Source organism: Euprymna scolopes, chromosome 18, assembly GCF_053919585.1.
Source record: "Euprymna scolopes isolate OS-2025 chromosome 18, ASM5391958v1, whole genome shotgun sequence".
Lineage (NCBI taxonomy): Eukaryota > Metazoa > Mollusca > Cephalopoda > Sepiida > Sepiolidae > Euprymna > Euprymna scolopes.
In genome coordinates this window covers 24,880,178-24,902,604 of record NC_136499.1, presented here as the reverse complement: position 1 = coordinate 24,902,604, position 22,427 = coordinate 24,880,178, and the positions used below count along the sequence as shown (strand labels likewise).

At 34.0% G+C, this 22,427-nt stretch overlaps 1 protein-coding gene across 2 annotated transcripts in view; it reads right to left on the bottom strand.

Moving 5' to 3' along the window:
* The window catches only part of LOC145297532 (polycystin-2-like), a 65,640-nt gene that overhangs the window by 7,469 nt on the left and 35,744 nt on the right, over positions 1 to 22,427 (bottom strand). For both annotated transcript variants that reach the window (XM_080143476.1, XM_080143477.1), the window contains exons 4-12: positions 20,807 to 21,063; positions 17,397 to 17,621; positions 15,499 to 15,661; positions 14,561 to 14,797; positions 10,268 to 10,449; positions 8,626 to 8,845; positions 7,684 to 7,817; positions 2,539 to 2,656; positions 1,017 to 1,346 (exon numbers count right to left, since the gene is read on the bottom strand). In XM_080143476.1, the coding sequence (XP_079999602.1) occupies positions 1,017 to 1,346; positions 2,539 to 2,656; positions 7,684 to 7,817; positions 8,626 to 8,845; positions 10,268 to 10,449; positions 14,561 to 14,797; positions 15,499 to 15,661; positions 17,397 to 17,621; positions 20,807 to 21,063 (1,866 nt within the window). The remainder of the gene's footprint in view (positions 1 to 1,016; positions 1,347 to 2,538; positions 2,657 to 7,683; positions 7,818 to 8,625; positions 8,846 to 10,267; positions 10,450 to 14,560; positions 14,798 to 15,498; positions 15,662 to 17,396; positions 17,622 to 20,806; positions 21,064 to 22,427) is intronic.

The following is a 22,427-nucleotide window of genomic DNA, read 5'->3' as shown; positions in this document are numbered from 1 at the left end:
TTATTTTATTATTAACATTAGCAGTAGAAAATTTTGTTTAAAACAAAATCAAATAAAAAAACTAATTAAAGGAATCTTTTTTAGCATCAGAAAACAGACACAATTTTTTCTGATACTCCAAAAAGTTTCGATTTTTTCCGATTCCTGATTCTGATTAATTGTCCCAATGCTAATCAATATGCATCGCCTGTCTTCTTGCTGATCATCTTTCATTCTTTTTAGCTCCTTACATCAAGTGGTATCATGCCTTGTTTTCCATAAACCCCCAAATAAAATGAGCCGAGTATGTGGGGTTCCCCCTCTACAAGTGAATAAATCCATTCCGACAAAAATTTACTTTAACTATGACTAATGTTTGTGCAAAATTTCCAAAAAAATTCAAAGTGTGGTTATTAACAAAAATGCTAAAAATGAACAGATGAACGATTTTGGGGCAATTTTACCCCTATAATGACCACTAGGAGGGCAACAAGAGTTATCCCAGAAAATCGATTTTGGCAAAAAACTTATTTTCATCATGAGTAATGTTTGTGCAAAATTTCAAAATTATCCAAGGCATAGTTATTGAGAAAAGTGCAAACAGACGAACGAGAGCGAATTACTAGGCCTAATTCCTCCTTTGTTGGGGGGTATCAAAAAAGTTTGCTCAGTGGATGAAGCCATGATAGAAATGACTTAAGGTAACTAAATAAAGCAATGGTGAAAGTAGGTAGAATTGGAGACACTTACTTCAAAGGGAAACTAACAGCTGTAATGCTATTATGGCATAAAATAACAAACCTTAGAACACATCCTACAAAGGTTTTCCTAGCAGATTTGGTTTTGTTGTCTTGTTTTACGGCGTATCAACCCTTTTTAGGTAATTTAATGCCAAATCCAGTAATTTTGGAAAAAAATTTCATGCTCCAGGTTCTTTATACCTTCAAATATTTATTTACGGTGTTTAGTTTGCTTGTTTTGTAAATGAAAATTGTGTTTGATTTTGCGATAAATCTGAAGACATTAAAACCCGTTACCTCAGTAATGCTGTCAAGCATTTTGGCCATTGTCTCTCTGCGTTTTATTTTTGCTTTTTCCATAGCTTCAAGTTTTACGAGAACTGCATCAATTTTGGATACAATGCTTCCAATGGAATGTTCCATGCGATCAACACGGCGTGACAGAACCGTAAATTCCTCATATGAAACACCATTAGTCACACGTCCTGATCGGGAAACCTTTGAGCCATTGTCCTCATCATCACTGTCCTCACCACTGTCGTCCTGGTAACTCATACGGCTACTGCAGTGCCGTCCCGGATTGCCAGCCTTTTCTTCCAGTTCATCATACTCTTTGCTGAGGGCAGCCTGAAAAGACAAGATATAAAAAAAAAAAATGAAATCCATATTAATAAATACAAACGATGTGTGTTTTCTGCATGTTTTTTTTCTTTTTCTGGCTGATGAAGAGGCCTAAACCAAGAAACGATATATAGAGTTAGGTATCTCTGGAGAGAGAGGAGAGTGTGTTTAAATTATATTTTGATCTACTGCTTTTTTTTTAAGTATATTACTGTTTTTACTACTATTACTACTGCATGGTTTGACGTCTTCTGTTCCTAGCTGTTGGAGTTGGATGCCTTCTTGTAGTGTTACTGTTGGCATTGATGGCTGCTCTCCAGGCATTACGATCACTGACCAGATGCTTTGTGCTGTTTAGAGTATGAAGGTCAACCTTGATGTTGTCCGACCATCCCTTCTTTGGTTGGCCGCAGTATTTGCCTTTTGACATCAAAGGACACTGTGTTGTCCAAGTTCTTATTCATTCTCTTCACATCCCCAAACCATTTCAATCTTCCACGCCTTAAGATAAGAGGGGATGACAAGATCTTCTCTCAGATTGCCTATGTGCCTCTTGTCTTGAAGAGCAGATCTAAACCTGTTTGTATCTTCAACAGTGACAGTCCAAGTTTTGTTCTGATTATTACCAACCTGCAAGGTTACAACACTGGTGATGAGGGATTCAAAACTTACACCAATTACAACATATACATAAATATACATAAATATACAACATATACATAAATATACATAAATATTAGTGTTGGGATGATTAATCGAAATATGGAAACATCGGCACTTTTCGTGGTATCAGAAAAATGTGTGTATGTTACAATGCCAAAAATGATTCTTTTATTTATTTATTTATTTATTTTATTTTTCATTGCTAGTACTAATGATAAAAAGAAATACTTATTGATTTTAAGCTACCAGCAAAACTAAAATCTATATATTACCCCCAACAACTATATTTTACGTTTGTGAAAATATATTCACATATTACATGGGTTTTTAATAGTAACCAGAAAATTTAAAAAAAAAAACCAAAACTCTAAATATTTAGAGATTTTTAAAGAAAGAATTGGTAATTGTATCATAATCAGGAATTTAGATCAGAATTCATAATTCTATCAGAATCAGGAAAAATATTGGAATCGTCCCATCACTAATAAATATAATACAATACATGTGAGATATTATTTCAGTGAAAATTACTTACTTTTTGTTCGGACAAATCGGCTTGCATTCTCTTTTGCTCATTCTCATCTAGAACGCGGTCACCATCCACATCATATTTAGCAAACATAGCTTCAATTTCTCCATCGGCATAGCCGCGTCTGCAGAGAAAGAAACAGAATCTCATTAAATTGAAAAGCAAGTGAAATGATGAAGAATATTTTTTAAATATAGAAAAGATTGCAAGTAAATGCCAACTTTTGGTACAAAAAAACGATTTTCCTTCGAAATTCTGTATAGATACTCATGTGAGCTAACATTCTTACACAGAGTAATAAATGTACTCGCGTCATCAAATGAAAAAAACTTTGCGTGGGGCGTATTTTCACCAGAATATTTCAAAACAATTTTTTGATTGCATTTTCACCCAAATAAGGAACAGTGCTACTTTAATGTAAGGGGCTACTATATGGGACATAACTTGCAGTCATACTATGTAGGGAGTTGAGTAGCAAGATGTCTGTTTACATTACTTTTGAACTTCTGCATGTCAGTATAGTCAGGGAAGCAGGGACCCGGAAAGGAATTCAAAAGTCTAGCAGTTCTGGGGAAGAAACTATTAGAGTAGAAGACTTTCTAACATCTGGGAAATGGGAGCTGGTTAATGGTCAGGCATGTGGGGTTGCCCCCACATCTGGTCTTTGCTAGTCATAGCTTGCAGCATCTGCCGGAACAGATGGTATTTATTTGCTCCCCCACCAAGCAAATTAGGCACAAGGCCGATTTTTAATGTGAGGAGTGAAGGGAGGGGGAAGGGAAAAAGGGGACCAGCTCCCGAGAGGTGGGAAATGGGAGCCGGTCAAAGGTCAGGCATGCGGGGCCGCCCCCACATCTGGTCCCTGCTAGTCATAGCTAGTCATAGCTTGCAGCATCTGCCGGAACAGATGGTATTTATTTGCTCCCCCACCGAGCAAATTAGGCACAAGGCCAATTTTTAATGTGAGGAGTGAAGGGAGGGGGAAGGGAAAAAGGGGACCAGCTCCCGAGAGGTGGGAAATGGGAGCTGGTTAAAGGTCAGGCATGTGGGGTTGCCCCCACATCTGGTCTTTGCTAGTCATAGCTAGTCATAGCTTGCAGTATCTGCCGGAACAGATGGTATTTATTTGCTCCCCCACTGAGCAAATTAGGCACAAGGCCGTTTTTAATGTGAGGTAAAAACCAGCTCCCCTAAAAGTAGGCAAAAAGGGGGCACTCTGGTTACCAAAAATAATAATTGTCCCAGTATAGAGGGTTTCCCCTCCATTGACTGGTACAGATTATCTTAAGTGCAGTATCTGCCGGAACAGATACTATACTTTGATCTTGACCAAAAAGGCCAAGAACATCTAGGAATATCTACTGCATAGGAGTTGGATTTACGTTGTCGGGTTTGTTGGGGGTATTTACATTGAAGGGGTACAAGAGCTTGTAGTTCGTCAGAGCATCTACTTGCAAAACAGGCAGAGGGATGCAACATTGCTTCAATGGAACGGAGGTGGAAGCCTAGCTGACAGTATGGGACCTATTATGTTGACGACTCTTTTGAACCCTGTCTAAGAGCAAGTGACTAGTAGCAGATACACCAGCCCAAAATGTAGCAATAATATTCCATACATGGGCGAATGGTGGCCTTGTAGAAGTACAGGATATTCTCGGCTGTAAATAACTTTCTATCATTCCCTCAATGTATCTGTTCCAATTCATGTTCCCTGTAAACGTTAAGCCAAGGAATTTGAACAAAGGTAATGTATCATTAGCCATGGCTATCAGTGGTTGAGAAGGTTTCTTGTATTTATTAAAGAAAAGAAGCTTACTTTTGGCAGCATTGAATGTTACCATCCATTTATGTCCCCATTCCACAACAGACTGGAGATCTTCCTCTATGGTTTTTGCCATTGGCTTGGATATGTGTTTATTCATTTTCCCCTCATGTCTGTTATAGAGTGTGATGTTACGAGACAATTTTATCAAGGAAGTAATTTATCAATATGAGGAATAATAAACATTCAAGGATTGACCCCCGAGGCACACCTGCATTTATATAATATTGTTTTGACGTACAACCATCAAGGATAATCTGGAGTCTTCTCTTATTTAAGAACGATTTAATTATGTTAAGTATTCATTCAATAATATATTTGATTTTCATGAAAAGATCATTGTGCCAAATACTGTCAAATGCCTTAGATATATCTAGAGCTTCTGCCCTAGCCTCACCTGCCTTATCCAGTGCATGTTATATATGTTCAGAGATTACAGTTGTGATTGCTTAAATTCAGATTGTCGGTCAGAAAAAAGTTTAGCATCTATGAGGTGGTGGACAAGGGATTGTTTAATTAAAGACTAAAATATTTTGCCAAAAAGAGAGAGGAGGCTAATAGCGCAATAATGTAATGGATCAGTTCTTTTGCCTGAACTCTTGTAAACTAGTACCACAAAAGCAATTTCCCAGTAGTCAAGAAAACAAGATTCATTAAGGCATTTATTGGAAAGTTTGGAGAGAACTGTAGCAACCGCAGCAGAGAATTTTTTTAATAGTATAGTCAGGATGAGATCAGATTCTCATGCTTTTGAAGTGTCTATGTTTTTTTATGATATTGTTCTATAGAAGGAGTGATTTTCAGATCATCTAGTGTCGTTTCTGTTTGCAAAGGAAAATCTGGGAGGGAGTGGTTTATTAGGTCCAAACTAGAGTTGGAGGCAAACTGACAAGCAAGTAGGTTAGCTTTCTCGGTTACCATGCAAACAACCAAGAAATTGTTAGATAGTGGAGGAATTGTTGATTGCCCATCATTTACTACACTGTTATAAGTTTTCCAGAAATTTTCTAATTTCTGCACTTAAATGTGTTTTCCGGTGGTTTTGGTATATTCTCTATTATATACTATTACATTAACTCACAATTACAGATGAGACAGGTCACAGACATAAAATCTTTTAAAGACTATTGATGGAATCTTGGAACAATATCTGCTTGTAGTCATCCAATGTGTGAACAGAAGTTGGCTAGATGGTCTATGTTGTTGAATAGCTGATCATGGAAAACACATTTGTAGTTTTCTAGCATTAATAATGCATTTTTTACTTTTTTTTTTTACTCCTGATTGGATGTAAGAGGCTACTAATTGGAATCATGACTACAGGAGACTATGTGGGGAGTTGAGATGTGAGATGTCTGTTAAAGTTATATTTAAACTTCTGCATGTTAGTACAGTCAAGCAAGAAACAGAGAAGGAATTCCAAAGTTTAGCAGTCCATGGAAAGAAACTATTAGAGTAGAAGGCTTTCCAGCATCTAGGAACCTCAACAGTGAAGGAGTGGGATTTTGCTGCTTGTTGGGTTAGTATCTTTACAATAATACATGTGTAAATTAGTCATGCTAAATTTCATATTATTTTTACAGTGCACCTGGTAGTATAAAAGATAGAATTATCTCCCTTTCTTGGCTGTTTATAAAGTGTTTAGATTGAAAAGTTCCTTTTTCCTTTTTGTGGATCACTTTGTACTTTCAAAATGTTTATAGAGATTATATACATTGGATTTTCTTTTCAAACCTTTCATGGAGTTCATACATTCAACCATTGCTCTTTCTGCTTCTCATTAAATCAGTTCTCCCTATCACTCCAAACACTTTCTCACATCTAAGGTTATTCTTTATCTCTATAAATCTACTATCAGACCTTGTATATAGTACTGTTGTCATATTTGGGCTGACGAATCTGTGTCCAATTTGAGGGTTCTTGATACGGTGCAAAACGTATCTGTAATTTGATTGCACCCCTCCCTATTTCTTTGCATCTTCTCTCTCACAATCATGATGTTGCTAGTCTCAGTTTTTTCTATAAATACTATTATTACATGCATTCTTCAGAATTGTCTGATCTATTCCCTGCTTCCTTTGTTACAGCTTGTTTGACTTGTTGATCTAGTGGTCTTCATCATTTCACTATTTTGATACTTCCTTTTAGTAGTTTCCTATTCTAGTAGCTGCTTTCCAAGAACTACAGACTTGTGGAACTCTTTCTGCTGTTTTCCTCCTACTTATAGCCATGGTCTTTTAAAAACTAAGACCGATAGACATCTCTTGTCTTTAATAATTATCGTTAATTCTTGTTAGCTCCTTATATCAAGTGACGTTACACCTGTCTGGAGTGATTTCCATAAAAAAATTTAAAAAAGAAACAATTGTTTACAAATTAAAATATTATTTCAGACTTGAGTATGACAAACTAATTGGTGAAAGGACAAAGACTCTTCTATCAATGTATGGACACATCTGGAAATGATATGTGACATGTTGGATGTACCCTACTCTGGCATAAAGTGAAGACACCCAGCAATGTCAGGAAATGATTCAATAGTAGATTAAAGTATAGGATAAGAGATGAGTAAAAAGATGGAGAGACCACCATGATCTTTTAAACTGTTGAGACATGAATGTCTCATGGTCAGTGGTTAGTTTCCAAATAGCTGTGAGTGGCTGATATGATAAATGTGGAAGTAGTCAATTTCTATTAATCAGATGTGGTGGTGACTAAGACATCTTGGTAGGACATACAATTTCTGATTTTTATAAATTATTTATTGATAATAAAATTAGGAATCAAAATAAGTTTAGGATAGCTTCCAGTCCAGTTTGGTATAGTTGACAACAGCTGGTGGTTCGAAAGCCCTCCCTCTCTCCGAGAAAGATCAGAGAGATTAGAGTCAGTCGGATGAGAGTAGATAAAGCTTTAGCAGATGAGATGAACTGATCAACAGATCAAAAAAGATGCTACAACAGACAAATACATTCAGAGCACAACTGATTTATACACCATGTATGGAGTTGTGTTTTCTCTTGTGGTTGATCTATTTTATTTTTATACTTGTAAACCAGTGATTGCACCTTAGGCTATAGCCAAGATGATAGAACAAGGAAAAAAAAAAGAAGACAAATAGAAAACCATGGAAAATAGCATCGGGATAACGATTCTCATACTTAAAGCTTAAGTGAAGCAGAGAACTGGAAAGACATGGAGATATTTGATGCATTTCAAAATGCTATTTCAAACCTTAGTGATCGGCAAAGAAATACATTTAAAAAATAGAGTTAAAAGTAACGTTGAGGTGAGAAAGAAAAAAAAAATCATAATACTCTAATACTTACGCTTTCATATCTTGACGCCATTCATCAAAATCCAGATGATTGTCTTGGTTAATATCGGCAGATTGCAATGCCTTTTGGATATCAACAATTTTGTCACGTTTAAAGTTAAGCTTATCAACCATTCTTTGGTATCCCTGGAGAAAAGTTGAAAGAAAAAGTTGGAAAATGTTAGAACAAAACAAATAGAAGCAAATAGGAGAAAAAAAATAAATACTGGATGATAAAATTAATATCAGATAATCTTAAGGATTTAATAGCAAGAAAAATATTGATGATTTCAACAAATTATTGATTGATATCAAACAGTTCAAATTAAATAATTTTGTAATAAATTAGTTGAACCAATGAAATTTAGCAGAGCAAAAGTATAGAAAATGAGGTAAGTAAAAAGATAACGGCGAGCCGCTGAGATATATTTTAACTCTAAAGACAGGAAGATGCCTTAAAGTCAGTGATCAGTTTCCAAATAATTACATAGGAGTGGTTGATAGGACAAGTGCGAAAGTAGCCAGTTTCTATTAATCAGGTCTGATGATATTACCCTTTCAACTGTGTCTCAGTTGTCATAATTTACTTGACGACTGAGATAGACATAAAACCATTCTTTAATGTGGGGTAATTCAGCTCCTTAAAAAGGGGCGCTTTGGATTGTAATATATTTAAAAATTGCCTCAATCTGGAAATATTTTTCCTTTACTGACCGACAACAGGAAAGCTCAAATCAGATATCAGAACAGCTACTAGACTTTGTTGCTAATGTTATACTGAATATGATGTTCCTAGCTAAAGAAAACTAAAATCACAAAATGGCTTCCTCATATGCCCCCAACACATACGTTACTTAAAACATAGAAATACGAACATAGTATATTTTAAGTTTACAATTCTGTCAACCTAAATTTTTTTTCTGTTTTATTATAAAATCTGAATTTTGAGACTTACTCTCTTGAAATAATCTCCCATCTCGAATTCATTCTTTTGGTTGGCAATGTCTCCTTTCACCTCGGAATAAGTATCATTGATGATAGCCAAGAACATATTAAGGAGTACGAAGAACACAAAGAATACATAGAGGAAGAAGAATATTGGTCCGAGCACTCTGTCAGCCGCTTCCAGTTGGACAAAATCAAAGTCGCCCAAGATGATACGGAAAAGAGTGAAGCTGAAAAAAAAAAAAAAAAAAAAAATGAAAACATTATTTTAATGTCTTTTTTATCATGAAAATTATACAAAAATATTGCATTAAAATTTGATTATTATTGACTAAAATTTTATTTTTAAATTGGATCTTAACAATATTGTACATTCTAATAATCTATTAACATCATAATACATAATTTATCAATAGTATATTTTTATATTGAAAAAAACATTGAGTTGTATTCTCATAAAGGATTTAATATAATACTAGCTGTACCGATCCAGCATTGCCCAGGATTTATTATGTTCAAATTCTATGGTCAAACTACAGCCTGTGGGTAGATGTGGCCTGCCAAAGAAATTGATGCAGTTTGCCAAATGTTAACAATTTTTTTATTTATTCAAACTAAGGTTTTTTTTTTATCTTCTAAATAAATGTTTTTAATCTGAAAACTCTACAGTACTTTAAAATAGGGAATAATATAAATTTCATTTCTTTTCTTAAAAAGGCCTTTATTTTGCCTATTAAATATTTTGGGTTATTAACTCATTGTCCCTATAAAATTGTGAATTGTTTATGTGACCCTTTAAAATTGTGGATTTCTATAAAATTTTGATATTTTAATGTGACCCTATAAAGTTGTGAATTTTTGAATGTGGTCATAATCGTACAGTTCTATAAAATTGTGAATATTTTTAATGTGACCCTATAAAATTCCGTGGTCCTATATAATTGTGAATTTTTTTAAATGTGGGCTAATAAAAGTTTGCCTACCTCCATTCTATGATTATACTTTTTGTCAAGTTCAGTATCTAAGCTAAAAGTAAATATATTTTTTATTTAATAAGAACAAATCGAATTAAAAAAGAAAAAAAAATGAATAAGTCAATAATCCAGTGGGGTCTAATTTACAAATAAATCTTTGCTTTTGTTTGTAAAGAAAAAAAAAAGAAGAAAATAAAGAACACTAACGGTTACTAAATGAATAAGAGTTCATTCCCCTTAGCAGATTGTTTTAAGTATTTAAAAAAATGTCTTCATATTATAAAACTGACAAGATTTTTTATAAATTGTAGCGAAGCATGTTAGTTTATGACAAATAACATAGTACAATAATAGATCAAAAATGTTTAGTAAAAATCAATTTGATTTGTTAGCTTAAATACTATATAAGTTCAACTTTGAAAATACATCTGACACAATTTGATGTCAGAAAGATGTAAATTTGTAACAATATGCTGTAATATGCAATATTGTAATGACATACAGTAATGTAAAATATTGTAATGACATGCAGTAATATATAATATTGTAATGAAATAATCTTATATAGTAATAAACTAAATACTCTTGCTTATTTTAATAACTTTTCTAAACTGAAATAATTGACCTAAAAATAAAAAGGAGCAATAAACAAGAGCTTTTTTTTCTGGTTATACGTACAAAGAATCCTCAAAACTACTGAAGTCTTTGATTTGAGTACCAAAAATCAAATATCCTAGTTGGGTGAAAGCCAAGAAAATAATGAAGAACATGACAGCGAATCCTGCCAAATCCTTGGCACATTTGCCGAGCGTAGATGAGAGTTGCGTCATTGTTTTGTTGAAGCTTATGTATTTGAAAATCTGCAAAAGAGAGAAAAGGAAAAAGAGAACATGAAAAGGATTGAAATTATTGGATTATCCATATAGATATTATCATTATATACCCATCTGCAGGTAGGCAGGTGTGTGTATAGAAATATGTATTCATGCTGTTCTTCTTGGAGAAGGAGGGGGGGGTAGGGTTGGTTGTATGAAATTTGAATGATTCTTTGTTGGCAGAGTTGCTAGACACTCATTAGAAGAAGGACGACAACTCTTTTTACTTAATTATGGATAGATGTCTTTATGTGTTGTTTCCAACTATCTTCAGCAGGACACAAGGTGCCTGAGTTCCATTATTTAGCAGATAGTGATGGGATGATTCCAATATAATTATTGATTCTGATTCTTTTTAAATCTACAAGTATTTAGCTATAGTTGTTTTTATTTATATAAATACTCATATGTGCATATATTTTCAGAAACATAAAAATACACTTGTAAGAGGAGATGGTCTATAAATTTTAGTTTTACTGATAGTTAGTTACAAGTCAATAAATGTTTATTTTATAATTAATATCAGCAATGGAAAATGAAGTTTTAAAAAATAAAAATGAAACAATTAAAAAAAAATTGTTTTGGCATTGGAATATAGACACAAAATATTCAGATTCTGATTTTTTTGATTCACGATTAATCATCTAAACACTACTAATAGGATCTCAAATGACATCGTTTTCTCACCAAGAAAGTGGACCTTGGGCTTTCAGCAGCTTCATAAATCTCAATTTCCTGGAAGTGGGTGGAAGGAGACATTTTTTGAAATAAAAGTCTTCTACCTCCCCTAGATACTTTATAAAGTGTGGCAGAATTAACATTTTCAGTTTTCAGAGAGAACTGTTATAAAATAAGGAAGGCAAGGCGACATAAGATAAAATGAGATGGAGAGGAAGAAAGATTAAGCAAGAAATAAAATCCTGTGTTGAGACAATTCAAACAATTTATGAGAAATCAGCATTTTCTTAAAAGAAAAAAAAAACAGGAATTTGACTAAAAAGCAGAACACACATTTAGCAATTTAAGAAATCCCTTAAAAAGCGATAAACTAAAATTCCTATTTCGCAGGGTTAGGGGCTAATTCTTCTTTGAGATGATCCAACTAGAAGCAATCCATACTTAAGTTAATGAAATATGTTTTATGATAAAATTTTGGATATCTACATGCATAAACATACTGTTATATATGCTGAAAGATGTGCTGGTCAATGATTATTATGATCATTGTTAATATTTATAAAAATGAAATGTCAGAAAGAATGTTATTATAGCAAAATAAATATTTACAGATAAAATTATTTATGTTAAGATGTTTTAATAAAAAAAGAATGTTAGAACACAAACAATTTAAAAATAGATTTGACCTTTACAGTCTGACATAGAGGTCAATTAAGATGACATGGTTCTTAGGAGAGAGCTTCGAAAAGACACGTATTAGTTAGTCAAGAATTGGGAGTCAGAGAGAGCAAACTGAGTTGGTAGCCAGAGGGAGAAAGATAGTTCACAGACAGTAATGAAAATGTGGAATATAAAAGTCTAGGACCAGCATTGTAGCTTTGTAATGAGAGAAACATTCAGTAAATAAAGCTGCTGTAAATACCACCAAGACCTTCGAATTGTACAAATCTTCATTTGCAGTGTTCCAAGGATTTGCCAAACCAAGACCAAAGATGGACTAGATATGTTTCTTTATTGTCCAATGTAAAACCCCAAATAAGTATTATTTCTCCTTTGTGCTGTAAAGGTATTTATGTATATTTTTGTCTCGTCATAAACTGTATTTAAATGTACATACACACACAATGAACTCTGGATTAGACGATCACAACGCTAAACAGTCATAGACGAACACACCTACTGCTACACAACATGTATTCAATTTGATGTTGTGACCACTGCTACACAACAACTGTTGAGAATCCAAAATGATTGAATAAAAAGAGACAGATTTTTTGCACTGGAACCAATTTCATTTTGGATCTACATCGTTAGTGCACATTTTGGATAGCTATCATTCATCTTTATTGTTGGAGAAAAAAAGAAAGTACTGCTGCTAATATTAAGTGTAAATGTTTGTCAAAAGTGAAGAGCGAAAAATAATCCGGCATGAGTATGTGTTCTTTTAACTAAATAATTTATGTAGCTTAAACGGGAATAAATTTTTAAGTTTTAATTATTAGTTTTAAAATTATTCTTTTTTGTTAGAGATTAATGACCCTCCTACCCCCACCCACTTTAATTCAAACTGTAAAATGAAAATGATAGGCATGACTGTGCTGTAATTAGGTGCCAGCTTTGTTTATGGTATTTTCCTGACAGCTAAATTGAATCATTTTTCACAATATAATCCAACACAGATCAGTGACAAGAGCCAAACGTTTTCCAGGCAACTGTTTCTCCTGTAGAAATGGCAGTGAAGTCAGAGTAAATTTGTTGCTTCAGAAATTTTAAAATTAGTCAACTACAATTAAAAAAGATTAATGCATGATAACAAATACTTAGAAAAAAAAAAATAAAGAAAACATTGATTTACCTTTCTAAGGAAAATAGGAAAAAAACAGTTGCTTTGAACTATGAAAAACATATGCGGGAAGGAGGGGTAAAATTGGGTATGGATCATAAGTACTTTAATTATAAAGAGAGTTCTAAAAGTAATGCCTCCTAATTTTTTTTATCCTGCCTGAATGGATCAGAGGGGATTGCAAATTGCATTGTCATGATGACTGAACTTATAAAAATTCAATCTCTCTATTGCAGATATAGATGGTGTGAGACTAAGAAAACAACCCTTGTTTTGGATGTGCATCAGAAGTAGAGATGCATTATTGAATTCCTGGCAAAAGTGCATTTAGAACGATGACTATGTAGAAAAATAAATTTTGAAGCACAAAAAGTTGCTTGTTTTAAAGATTTTTTTTTTTAATTACATTTTCATCCTAAACAAGGCAAATTGCAATTTTGGTGTAGGGGGCTACTATCAGGGGCAACAACTATTGGGGTACTATGTTGGGATTTAGGTAGCAAGATGTCGGTTCACGTTACACTTGAACTTCTGCATGTCAGTACAGTTGGGGGAGCAGGGACCTGGAATGGAATTCCAGAGTCTAGCGGTTCTGGGGAGTAGAAAGATCTTTTACATCTAGGGATCTCTACTATGTGGGAGTGGGATTTAGCTGCCTGTCGGGTTTGTCGAGGATATCTACATCGTGGGGGCACAAGTGTCTGCAGTTCGCCAGAGCATTCACCATTAAAATACTTGTAGAACAGGCAGAGGGATGCAACATTTCGTTGATGGGACAGAGGTTGAAGCTTAGATGCCAGTTCAGGGCCTATCAGATTGGCGACTCTCTTTTGAACCTTGCCTAGGAGCGAGAGACTAGTAGCAGATGCACCAGCCCAAATGTGACAGCAATACTCCATACATGGGTGAATGGTGGCCTTATAGAGGTACAGGATACTTTTGAGTGTTAGTAGTTTTCTAGCACGGTAGAGAGAGCCTACCTTCTTCGCAGCGGCCCTGGCATTGCTTTCAATGTAATTGTTCCAACTCATGTTTCCTGTGACCGTTAGGCCAAGCAGTTTGAAAGATGTACTCGCAGATAAAGAGTCACTGGCCATTGCTATTGGTGGCAGAGAAGGTTTCTTGTAATTATTGAAGGAAACCAGTTTAATCTTGGCAGCATTGACTGTGACCATCCATTTTTGTCCCCACTCCACTACAGATTGGAGGTCATCCTCTAGTGTTTTTGCCATTACTTTAGATATGTGTTCGTTTGTTTTCCTGTCATTCCTGTTATAGAGTGTGGTGTCATCAGCATACATACCTATCTCACAGACAATTTTATATATCCATCTGACTGGGAGGTCATTAATGAATATTAGGAATAATAGAGGTCCAAGGATAGACCCCTGAGGCACTCCTGCATTTATATCATATTGTTTAGATGTACGACCGTCGCGGACAACCTGGATTTTTCTCTTATCTAAGATACTACTCCTGTCTTTTTAGCTCTTCAACTTTTGAGTTTAAAAAAAGAAAAGGGCAGTTTTACTTTTGGAAATGGAAACAAAAGATTTATTTTTTCAGCAGAATTACCTTAATCCATGCCAGGAAAACTGTGATGGCAATCGCATTGTTGAATTGCACTTGGCAAAATGCAAGGAATTCAAACTGGGCATAGATGTCACCTTTTGAAAGCAACGATTTCAATTTTTCACTGACTGCGATGGTTCGGTAGACGTTAAATGCGATACACAATGTAGCGATGAAGATAACTAGCATGTCAAGAATGTTCCAGAATCCTTTAAAGTAGGCAAACTTGTGTTTCTTGATCTGTGAAAAATAATAAAACAATCATGCACACAAATTAGCTTATGGAGCTTTATAATAAGAACCGATACAAATATAGATAACTATTTATAGTTACAAGAGAGTTCTTAAACAAGGGAGAGAACTTAAAATTATATTACTTTATTTGGCTACTTAGCAGCAAAAATAATTACAAGAAAAAATAAAATTTATTGAATAATGCAATTTTCTCGGTTATGTCTATTGCAGCCATATCCATAACTGACTTATCTCCCTTGTTTTCATTTCACTTTCACTATTTCAAATTAGAAAATGGCGGATCGATAACAATTTCTCTTCGTAAAAAATAGTTCTAGCAAATTTTTTACTTGATTATTTTTTGTAATTTTTACTAATTTTGACATGTTTTTATTTAAAATATATTGTTTTGATGTTTTAAATATCCAAGCACCATTTTTTGGGAGGAAATCTTTATAATTTACAGAAATTAAAACTTTGAGCGATGCTGAGTAACCTTGCTAGGAAATCATAGGACCATGAAAGTTACTTTAAAGGCCACCATACATCAATGTTTTTTATAAGCATTCCAAACTTGTAAACCATTTACTATCTAAATAATGAAACAACTTTGATTTTCGTATAGATTACATAATTTGGTTTAAATTTTAGCCAAAGATATTCAACCCATGCAAAGAAGACAAAAGTTACATTAAAGGCCACCATACCTCAATGGTTTCTTCAATAATGTAATAGAAGATGAACAGGACAAAGATGGCTTCACATGCCATAACGAAATAGTCCAAACTGTTAACATAGCGAATGAGTTTTACGGTGCTGAATTGAACAGATGAAAGAGCACCTCCTGTTGGTGGGAATTCTACAACTAATCTGAAAGAGAAAATATAAAACAAATTAAAATTTTTCTAGAAAAAAAAAAAAAAATTTGTTTATTATCCATACATCTATTATTCTATTAAAGTCCAGTTAATCAACGTTTGTTTCTTTAAGGCTTCTATTTCTATATTATATTTCTCTTACCCTGTCTGTCCGATTAACTTTTCTCAGAAAATACTGAGCAGATCTGACTGAAATTTTGTATGGACCTGTGTTATGATAAGGTGCAGTGAACTAAGTATTATGTTATTCGTTCAATACACAGTTAGGGATTAGTCATACCAATACCACATTTACTCTAAAAGCACTCATTCAAAGTCAACAGGCTATAAATTTTATGTTTTTAACAGTCTAAAATGTCTAATTTTATATATTCTAATCACACAAAAACTAAAATACTAAAATATTCCTTAAGAATTCAGTTATGCTTGAGAAAACCATGCCAACAGGGTTGCTCAGGCATCAGGTCAAAGTATTTTTCCTCTAGGGCGCTTATTTTTCAAATCATACTTTCCGATGTTTGTGTCACATCATCCTGCTGTGGGAGACAGATAAATAATTCCCTTTTAGCTGTTCTAATTAGTCATGATTAGGACTATGACAACAGAATATTCTTTTGTTTTGACTCTCGAGTATATATCCGACACAGTTAGACACAGTTAATCAACCAAAAACCACATCACTCTATATAAAAACATATAAGATATCAAAAGATACACACTTGAGAGTCAAAACAATGAAAAGAATATGCTGTTGTCCTAGCCCTAGTCATGATTTACTATTAACTCACCAATTGACACATCTCTTACTAAGTACATATATTATTCCTTAATTGGAATTCATTTTTGAGATGAGCATTATATATAATAATTTATTTTTATTTCAAACTATTATTCTCATCTTTATTAGTTGTTGTTTTCATCTTTATCTTACTAAGTGTCCTTCACTCTCTCACAGTATGTTATTAGACCCTCCCCCTCGTCCACTCTTATATTATGCAGTGTATAACACTCTTGCTCCCACTATCCTAACTATTTCACACACTATTAACGGCAAAAGAAAAGAAAGAATAAAAAGATTAGAATAGTCCATTATGAACAAAAGGGAATACCACCACGAGTAATAATACTAGTTAATCAAAAGCTGGTGTGTGAGAGAGAGAGAGAGAGAGAGAGAGAGAGAGAGCGAGAAAGAGTGAAAGAATGAGAGAGTAAGGGAGAAAGAGCCTAATTTGGAATTTTATCTTTTTATATTTAACCGATTTTGCAAACTGAAACAATCTAATCCAAGCCGAATGGTTGACCCAACAAGTCACATTTTTTCTAGTATACAAATGAAATACGATGTTTGTACTTTCATATTTACACCCATAGCATTCTCAATTAAAACAGAATTGTGGGGGTTGATCTTTACAATGAATACTTTGATTGGTAGTTTAAAATATTTATCATTTTATCATTAGTACCAGCAATGAAAAATTAAGTTTTGTAACAAAAGCAGACAAAATAAAAAGGAAAATAGGCACAAATTTTTCAGATCCTAAAATTGGTTTCTATACTTCAAAATGTTCTCATTTTTTGCCATTCTCAATTCCAATTAATCATTCCAACATTACGATGATACATATGTACTAGATTGAAAATAAATATCAACTATAAATGATTTGTAACAGTTTTTGTTATTTGTTTGTTTTACATAAAGGGTGATACATCATTAAGATTAAAATTACCTTACAACACAAAAGAGGTTAATGTTGGCATTATATACGGTGAAGTCAATAAAAACAACCCTGGTTCCACGGTCAATCCACAAATTGTCAAACAGAGCATCAATAATTCTGGTTGTTTCATTCTTTGTCTTACTGAGGTCTTGCACATAACCTCCACCGCCGTACGTGGTAAGCTGACCCCAATAGCTGGTTCCATCCAATTCCTTCTTAGTTTGATACACATATCTACAAATAGAAAAGCAGAAAAAATGTCTCCTTAAATTTATATATACATACACACACAAATATATATATTACAGAATAAATATATATATATATATATATATATATATATACTTCAGAATAAAATTATCTAACAATCAACTGGTATGGAAACCTGCGATTATAAGTTTTACAAGATATTACTGGCAGTAATATTCTATAAGTACTATCCCACCTAAATAAGAATTGCTCGAGATACAAGATAGAGCAAATAAATCAAATTTTAGTCATTCAATGAATTTAAAAAATTTATGACGTGAAATGTTTGAATTTCAAATCAAAAGATTTTTATTATTCTATGTAAGACAAAGAGTACATTTGAAATATTATTATTAGGAGTTATAATATTTCAAATGAATCAGGAGACCCAATCCTACATTGCAAGCATAATCTTAAATCCAATCATAACTGATTCAGACACATAAAAATGATAACTGAGCATTTGCAAGTTATGGCTGCTATTTTTTCCCTAAAGAGAAATTTTTAAAATTCAAAATTTGAATGTTAAATCTTTCATTAAACTATATGTTAAACTAGTTTTGTATAATAAACAAATATATTTGTATAATAAACCCAATAAGCAGCTAAATCTCAAATATATATTTGTATAATACCCCCAAAAAACTCAACAAGCAGCTAAATCCCACCCCTTCACAGTACAGATCCCTAGACGTAAGAAAGCCTTCTACTCCAATCTCCTTGACAAGGTTCAAAAGAGAGTCGCAAACCTGATAGGCCCTGAACTGGCATCTAAGCTTCAGCCTCTGTCCCATCGACGAAATGTTGCATCCCTCTGCCTTTTCTACAAGTATTTTAGTGGTGAATGCTCTGACGAACTGCAATCACTTGTGCCCCCACGACGCGAGCACCCTCGACAAACCCGACAGGCTACTAGATCCCACCCCCACACTGTAGAGGTCCCTAGATGTAAAAGATCTTTTTACTCCAATAGTTTCTTCCCCAGAACCGCAAGACTCTGGAATTCCATTCCAGGTCCCTGCTTCCCCAACAGTACTGACGTGCAGAAGTTCAAGTGTAACGTGAACCGACACCTTGCTGCCCAAATCCCTACATAGTACCCCAGTAGTTGTTGCCCCTGATAGTAGCCCCCTACACCAAAGTGGCAATTTGCCTTGTTTGGGGTGAAAATGTAATAAAAAAAAAAAAAAAAAAAAAAAAAGTTTATTCCCCAGAACTGCTAGACTTTGGAACTCCCTTCTGTGATTCTGGTTTCCTAACTGTACTGACATGCAGAAATTCAAGTGTAATGTGAACAGACATCTTACTGCTCATCTCTCTTGATAATATCCCTGCAACTTATATCCTCGATAGTAGCCCCCTACTTCAAAGTGACACTGTGCCTTGTTTGGGGTGAAAATATAATAATAATAATAATAATAATAATAATAATAATAATAATAATAATAATAAATCCTATTATAAGAAAATATATATAAGGGATGTTCCAAAAGTAGTGGCTTCTATTTTTTATTCTGCCTGAATGAATCAGAGGGGATTGCAAATTGCATTGTCATGATGACTGAACTTATGCATTCATGATCTGAAAGTTTTATCTTTCAGGTCATTGGCCTAATAGAAGAAATATAACATTGTAGATGGTCTCCCTTGTTTTATTAACAGTTCAAGTCACCTCATTCAATTGGTCCAAAAACTTTTAAATTGACCAATCATTGAGTCACTTAGAACTTCAGCAACTCAAAATGTGTTAGTCTCCAGCACAAGTAACAGTAGAAGGAAATTGGAATTATCACTCACAGATGTTAAAAATACTGGACATCACTTTGGCCTTTTAGCATTCAAATGCACGAGTAGACTTTACTGCAAACTACACATTTTGTTTGCAAATCATGTAAATTATTCAAGTAGTATTATTTTTAAATAAGAAAATCAAATTTTATGACTGAACAAAAAGGGATGATTTTGTAACACCAATTTGAAAACAGTTTGAAAAGACAAGGAAAATAATAAAAAACAAAAAACAATGCAAACTTTAGCAAGGTATTAGAAAACCATTCTTAATATGGGTAGGAAGGCATTGGAAAAATTCAAAATACTTTAAAAATGGTTTCCTTTATAAAAAATAAAACTACTTTGATCAATTTACATGATTTTTGGTGTACGGTATTTTCTTTTTGTCACAAGTTCATACATTGTACAGATTTTTCTTTATTTTTGTTTTTCATAGTAGTGCTAGATAAGTGCCCTTTTTTATTTAATTGCAACTTTTAATTTTTTAAAAACTTTTTTTAAAAACTTATCATTCAATGTCAGCAGCCTGACTTTCAACGTATTTCAATAAAGTGTATGATGTCATAAAATCGCAGACTTTACGAAGGCTACACCTGAGCAATGTACACAATGATTTCATTATAATTTTTTTTGCTTAAGTATTTTTAATCGTATGTTTCTTTTTCCAACTCAAAACAATTTTCTCCTAATCTATATGCAAATCCTTTAATTTTACAAGGGAGTCACCACTTATCAAGGCCTGGAAGCCACTCAAGGGTTAACGCTTGTAAGCTGATTAAGAGACAACACCATAATGATTGGTAGTGGTGGAAATGGCATAGAATTTGATTACTTAAGGAGACAGTTCAACAAGAACTTGTTTACGTTGGACTTGAAGACGACCAGCAGCAGATGTATGGTACAGAGAAGTTTTAGAAAAGAGACTTTGTTCATGGAACTTGTGTTTAGATTTAGGCATAGATGGAGAGTTGGGGAAATTGTTAACAGAGGTTGTAGCTAAACGAGTGTTGGTTGTGAATGTTTTGCATGGGGAGGAACCATAGATTGAAGTTCAGTTGAGCTTTTGCCATGAAAATAATGATAGCGCTGAAATAGACTCGCAACATCTCTTCTGTGAGAGAAAGGTTGTAAGGAAGAGGAAAAGGTTTTCACCTACTAGGTTTTGCAGCTGGTTTTGGGCCCTGTCAAGGCAGGAAAGGATGCTCTGAACAGCTCCTTCTCAGATGTGGCAACAGGACTGCATTTTAGGACATATTTGGTTCTCATACAGGTAGATGATTGTGAGATACAATAGAAATATTATTTCAAACTCAAGTATGACACAACAGTGAAAATGATGTTTCAATGGCTACACAAAATCAAAAGAATAAGAAACTTACGCCTCTTCAATCAATGCCGGTTTTCCAGTTGTTGTTGATCGATCTTCATTGATTTCAGAATAGTCATCAAAACATTGCTTAATAGAACTTTTGAAATCGGGATGGACAAGGCAGGAGTCATTGCGGACTTTTAGCTGGCGCATGCGGGGTAATCCAAGAAGCTTGTTCTCATAGTAGATGTAGCCGCCACCAACAATGGGATCTTCGTTGTACCATTTTTCCCAGTAGAGGGCATCAACCAGAGGACCTTTGGCAAACTAGACAGGGAGACAAAATTTTATTAGGTGTTAGGTTGCTTTGTTTTATGGCATATCAACTCTTTTCAGGTTATTCAATGCTGAATCCAGTAATTTTGGAAACCACTTTTTATGCTACAAGTTCTTTGTGACACTATCAACGTTTCTCCACCTCCTCCCAAAAGTGTTAGGAAGTAAAAAACAAAAACAAAAAAAGAGGAAAAAATACAACAAGTTTATCAATAGAATAAAAGCATAGGAAGTTATTCACCAATGCACACAAAGGGAACTAAAATAGGATTGTTAATCAAGGTGTAGCGGTGATTGGGACAAAGGAGGTCAATATGTTTAGAGTTAATTTATGGTCAGTTTTAGGAGTGCCAATGAGTTTTCAATAGTTAGAAAGAGTTTACAGACAGTCTTGGGTTTGCAAGAGTTGAGGAGTTTTTCAGTTTGATATAGTCGAAGGTTGGTTGTGGTTTGGACCAGATTGAGAGATATTTATGAGAAAATAAATTGATCCACTAACTGATCAATATGACTTCGGCAGACGACTAAGATGTGGACATTAGTGTTTAGTGAATCAATGGTGTCACACACAACTGATATTTATAGAATGTATCAGAGTTTGTGTTTTTTTTTTAAATTTTATTTTTTAATACTTATGAATTTGTATGCACCCACCCCCCTTCACAGATACCAATAAGAGACAATGACACAGCCAAAGAAGAAAGTCACGAAAATAACGTTGGCGTCGTCGTTTGTTGCTAGGCAGGGTAGCATGTGGTATAGCATCTTTATAACTTCAAATATTATTAGATATTAAGTTGTTTTGCTCTTAAGCTGTGAAATGATTCAGACATTTTAAAAACCAGACATGGGAGCGATCTACTCATTTAATAAAACTACTGTCTGAGAATTTAAACTTCTTGAAGTTTATAAAAGCATTGGGTCATAGTTTGATTACAATCTTCTTGTTTCGTGGCATTTTCCATGTCATAGATGAAATCATGGTTAGTGTTCTCCATAGGCTTTGGTCAATTATTGGTCCGATTTCTCTGAAGACATCACATGATTTTGAACTTAGCAGAATACATGGAGTGGGTTGCTATTACCTTCCTCAGCGCAGTGGCATCCGACTCACCTGTTTGCACCTATTCATTGTCCTTAGATCATCCGCATAGCTGCAGTTGAATAACATAACTCTTAATACCATAGAACCATTTGATCTGCTAGAGATTTATCCTTCTCCATGGCCATCCGATGTCCTGCTGACAACATCAGAGTTACCTTCTCCTAGATGCGTTTTAACTTAGACTAGGGGGTGCATCTCTCCCAGTAAATTAATGCTGCTCCAAATACCAATCTGGAAATTTCTTATGATT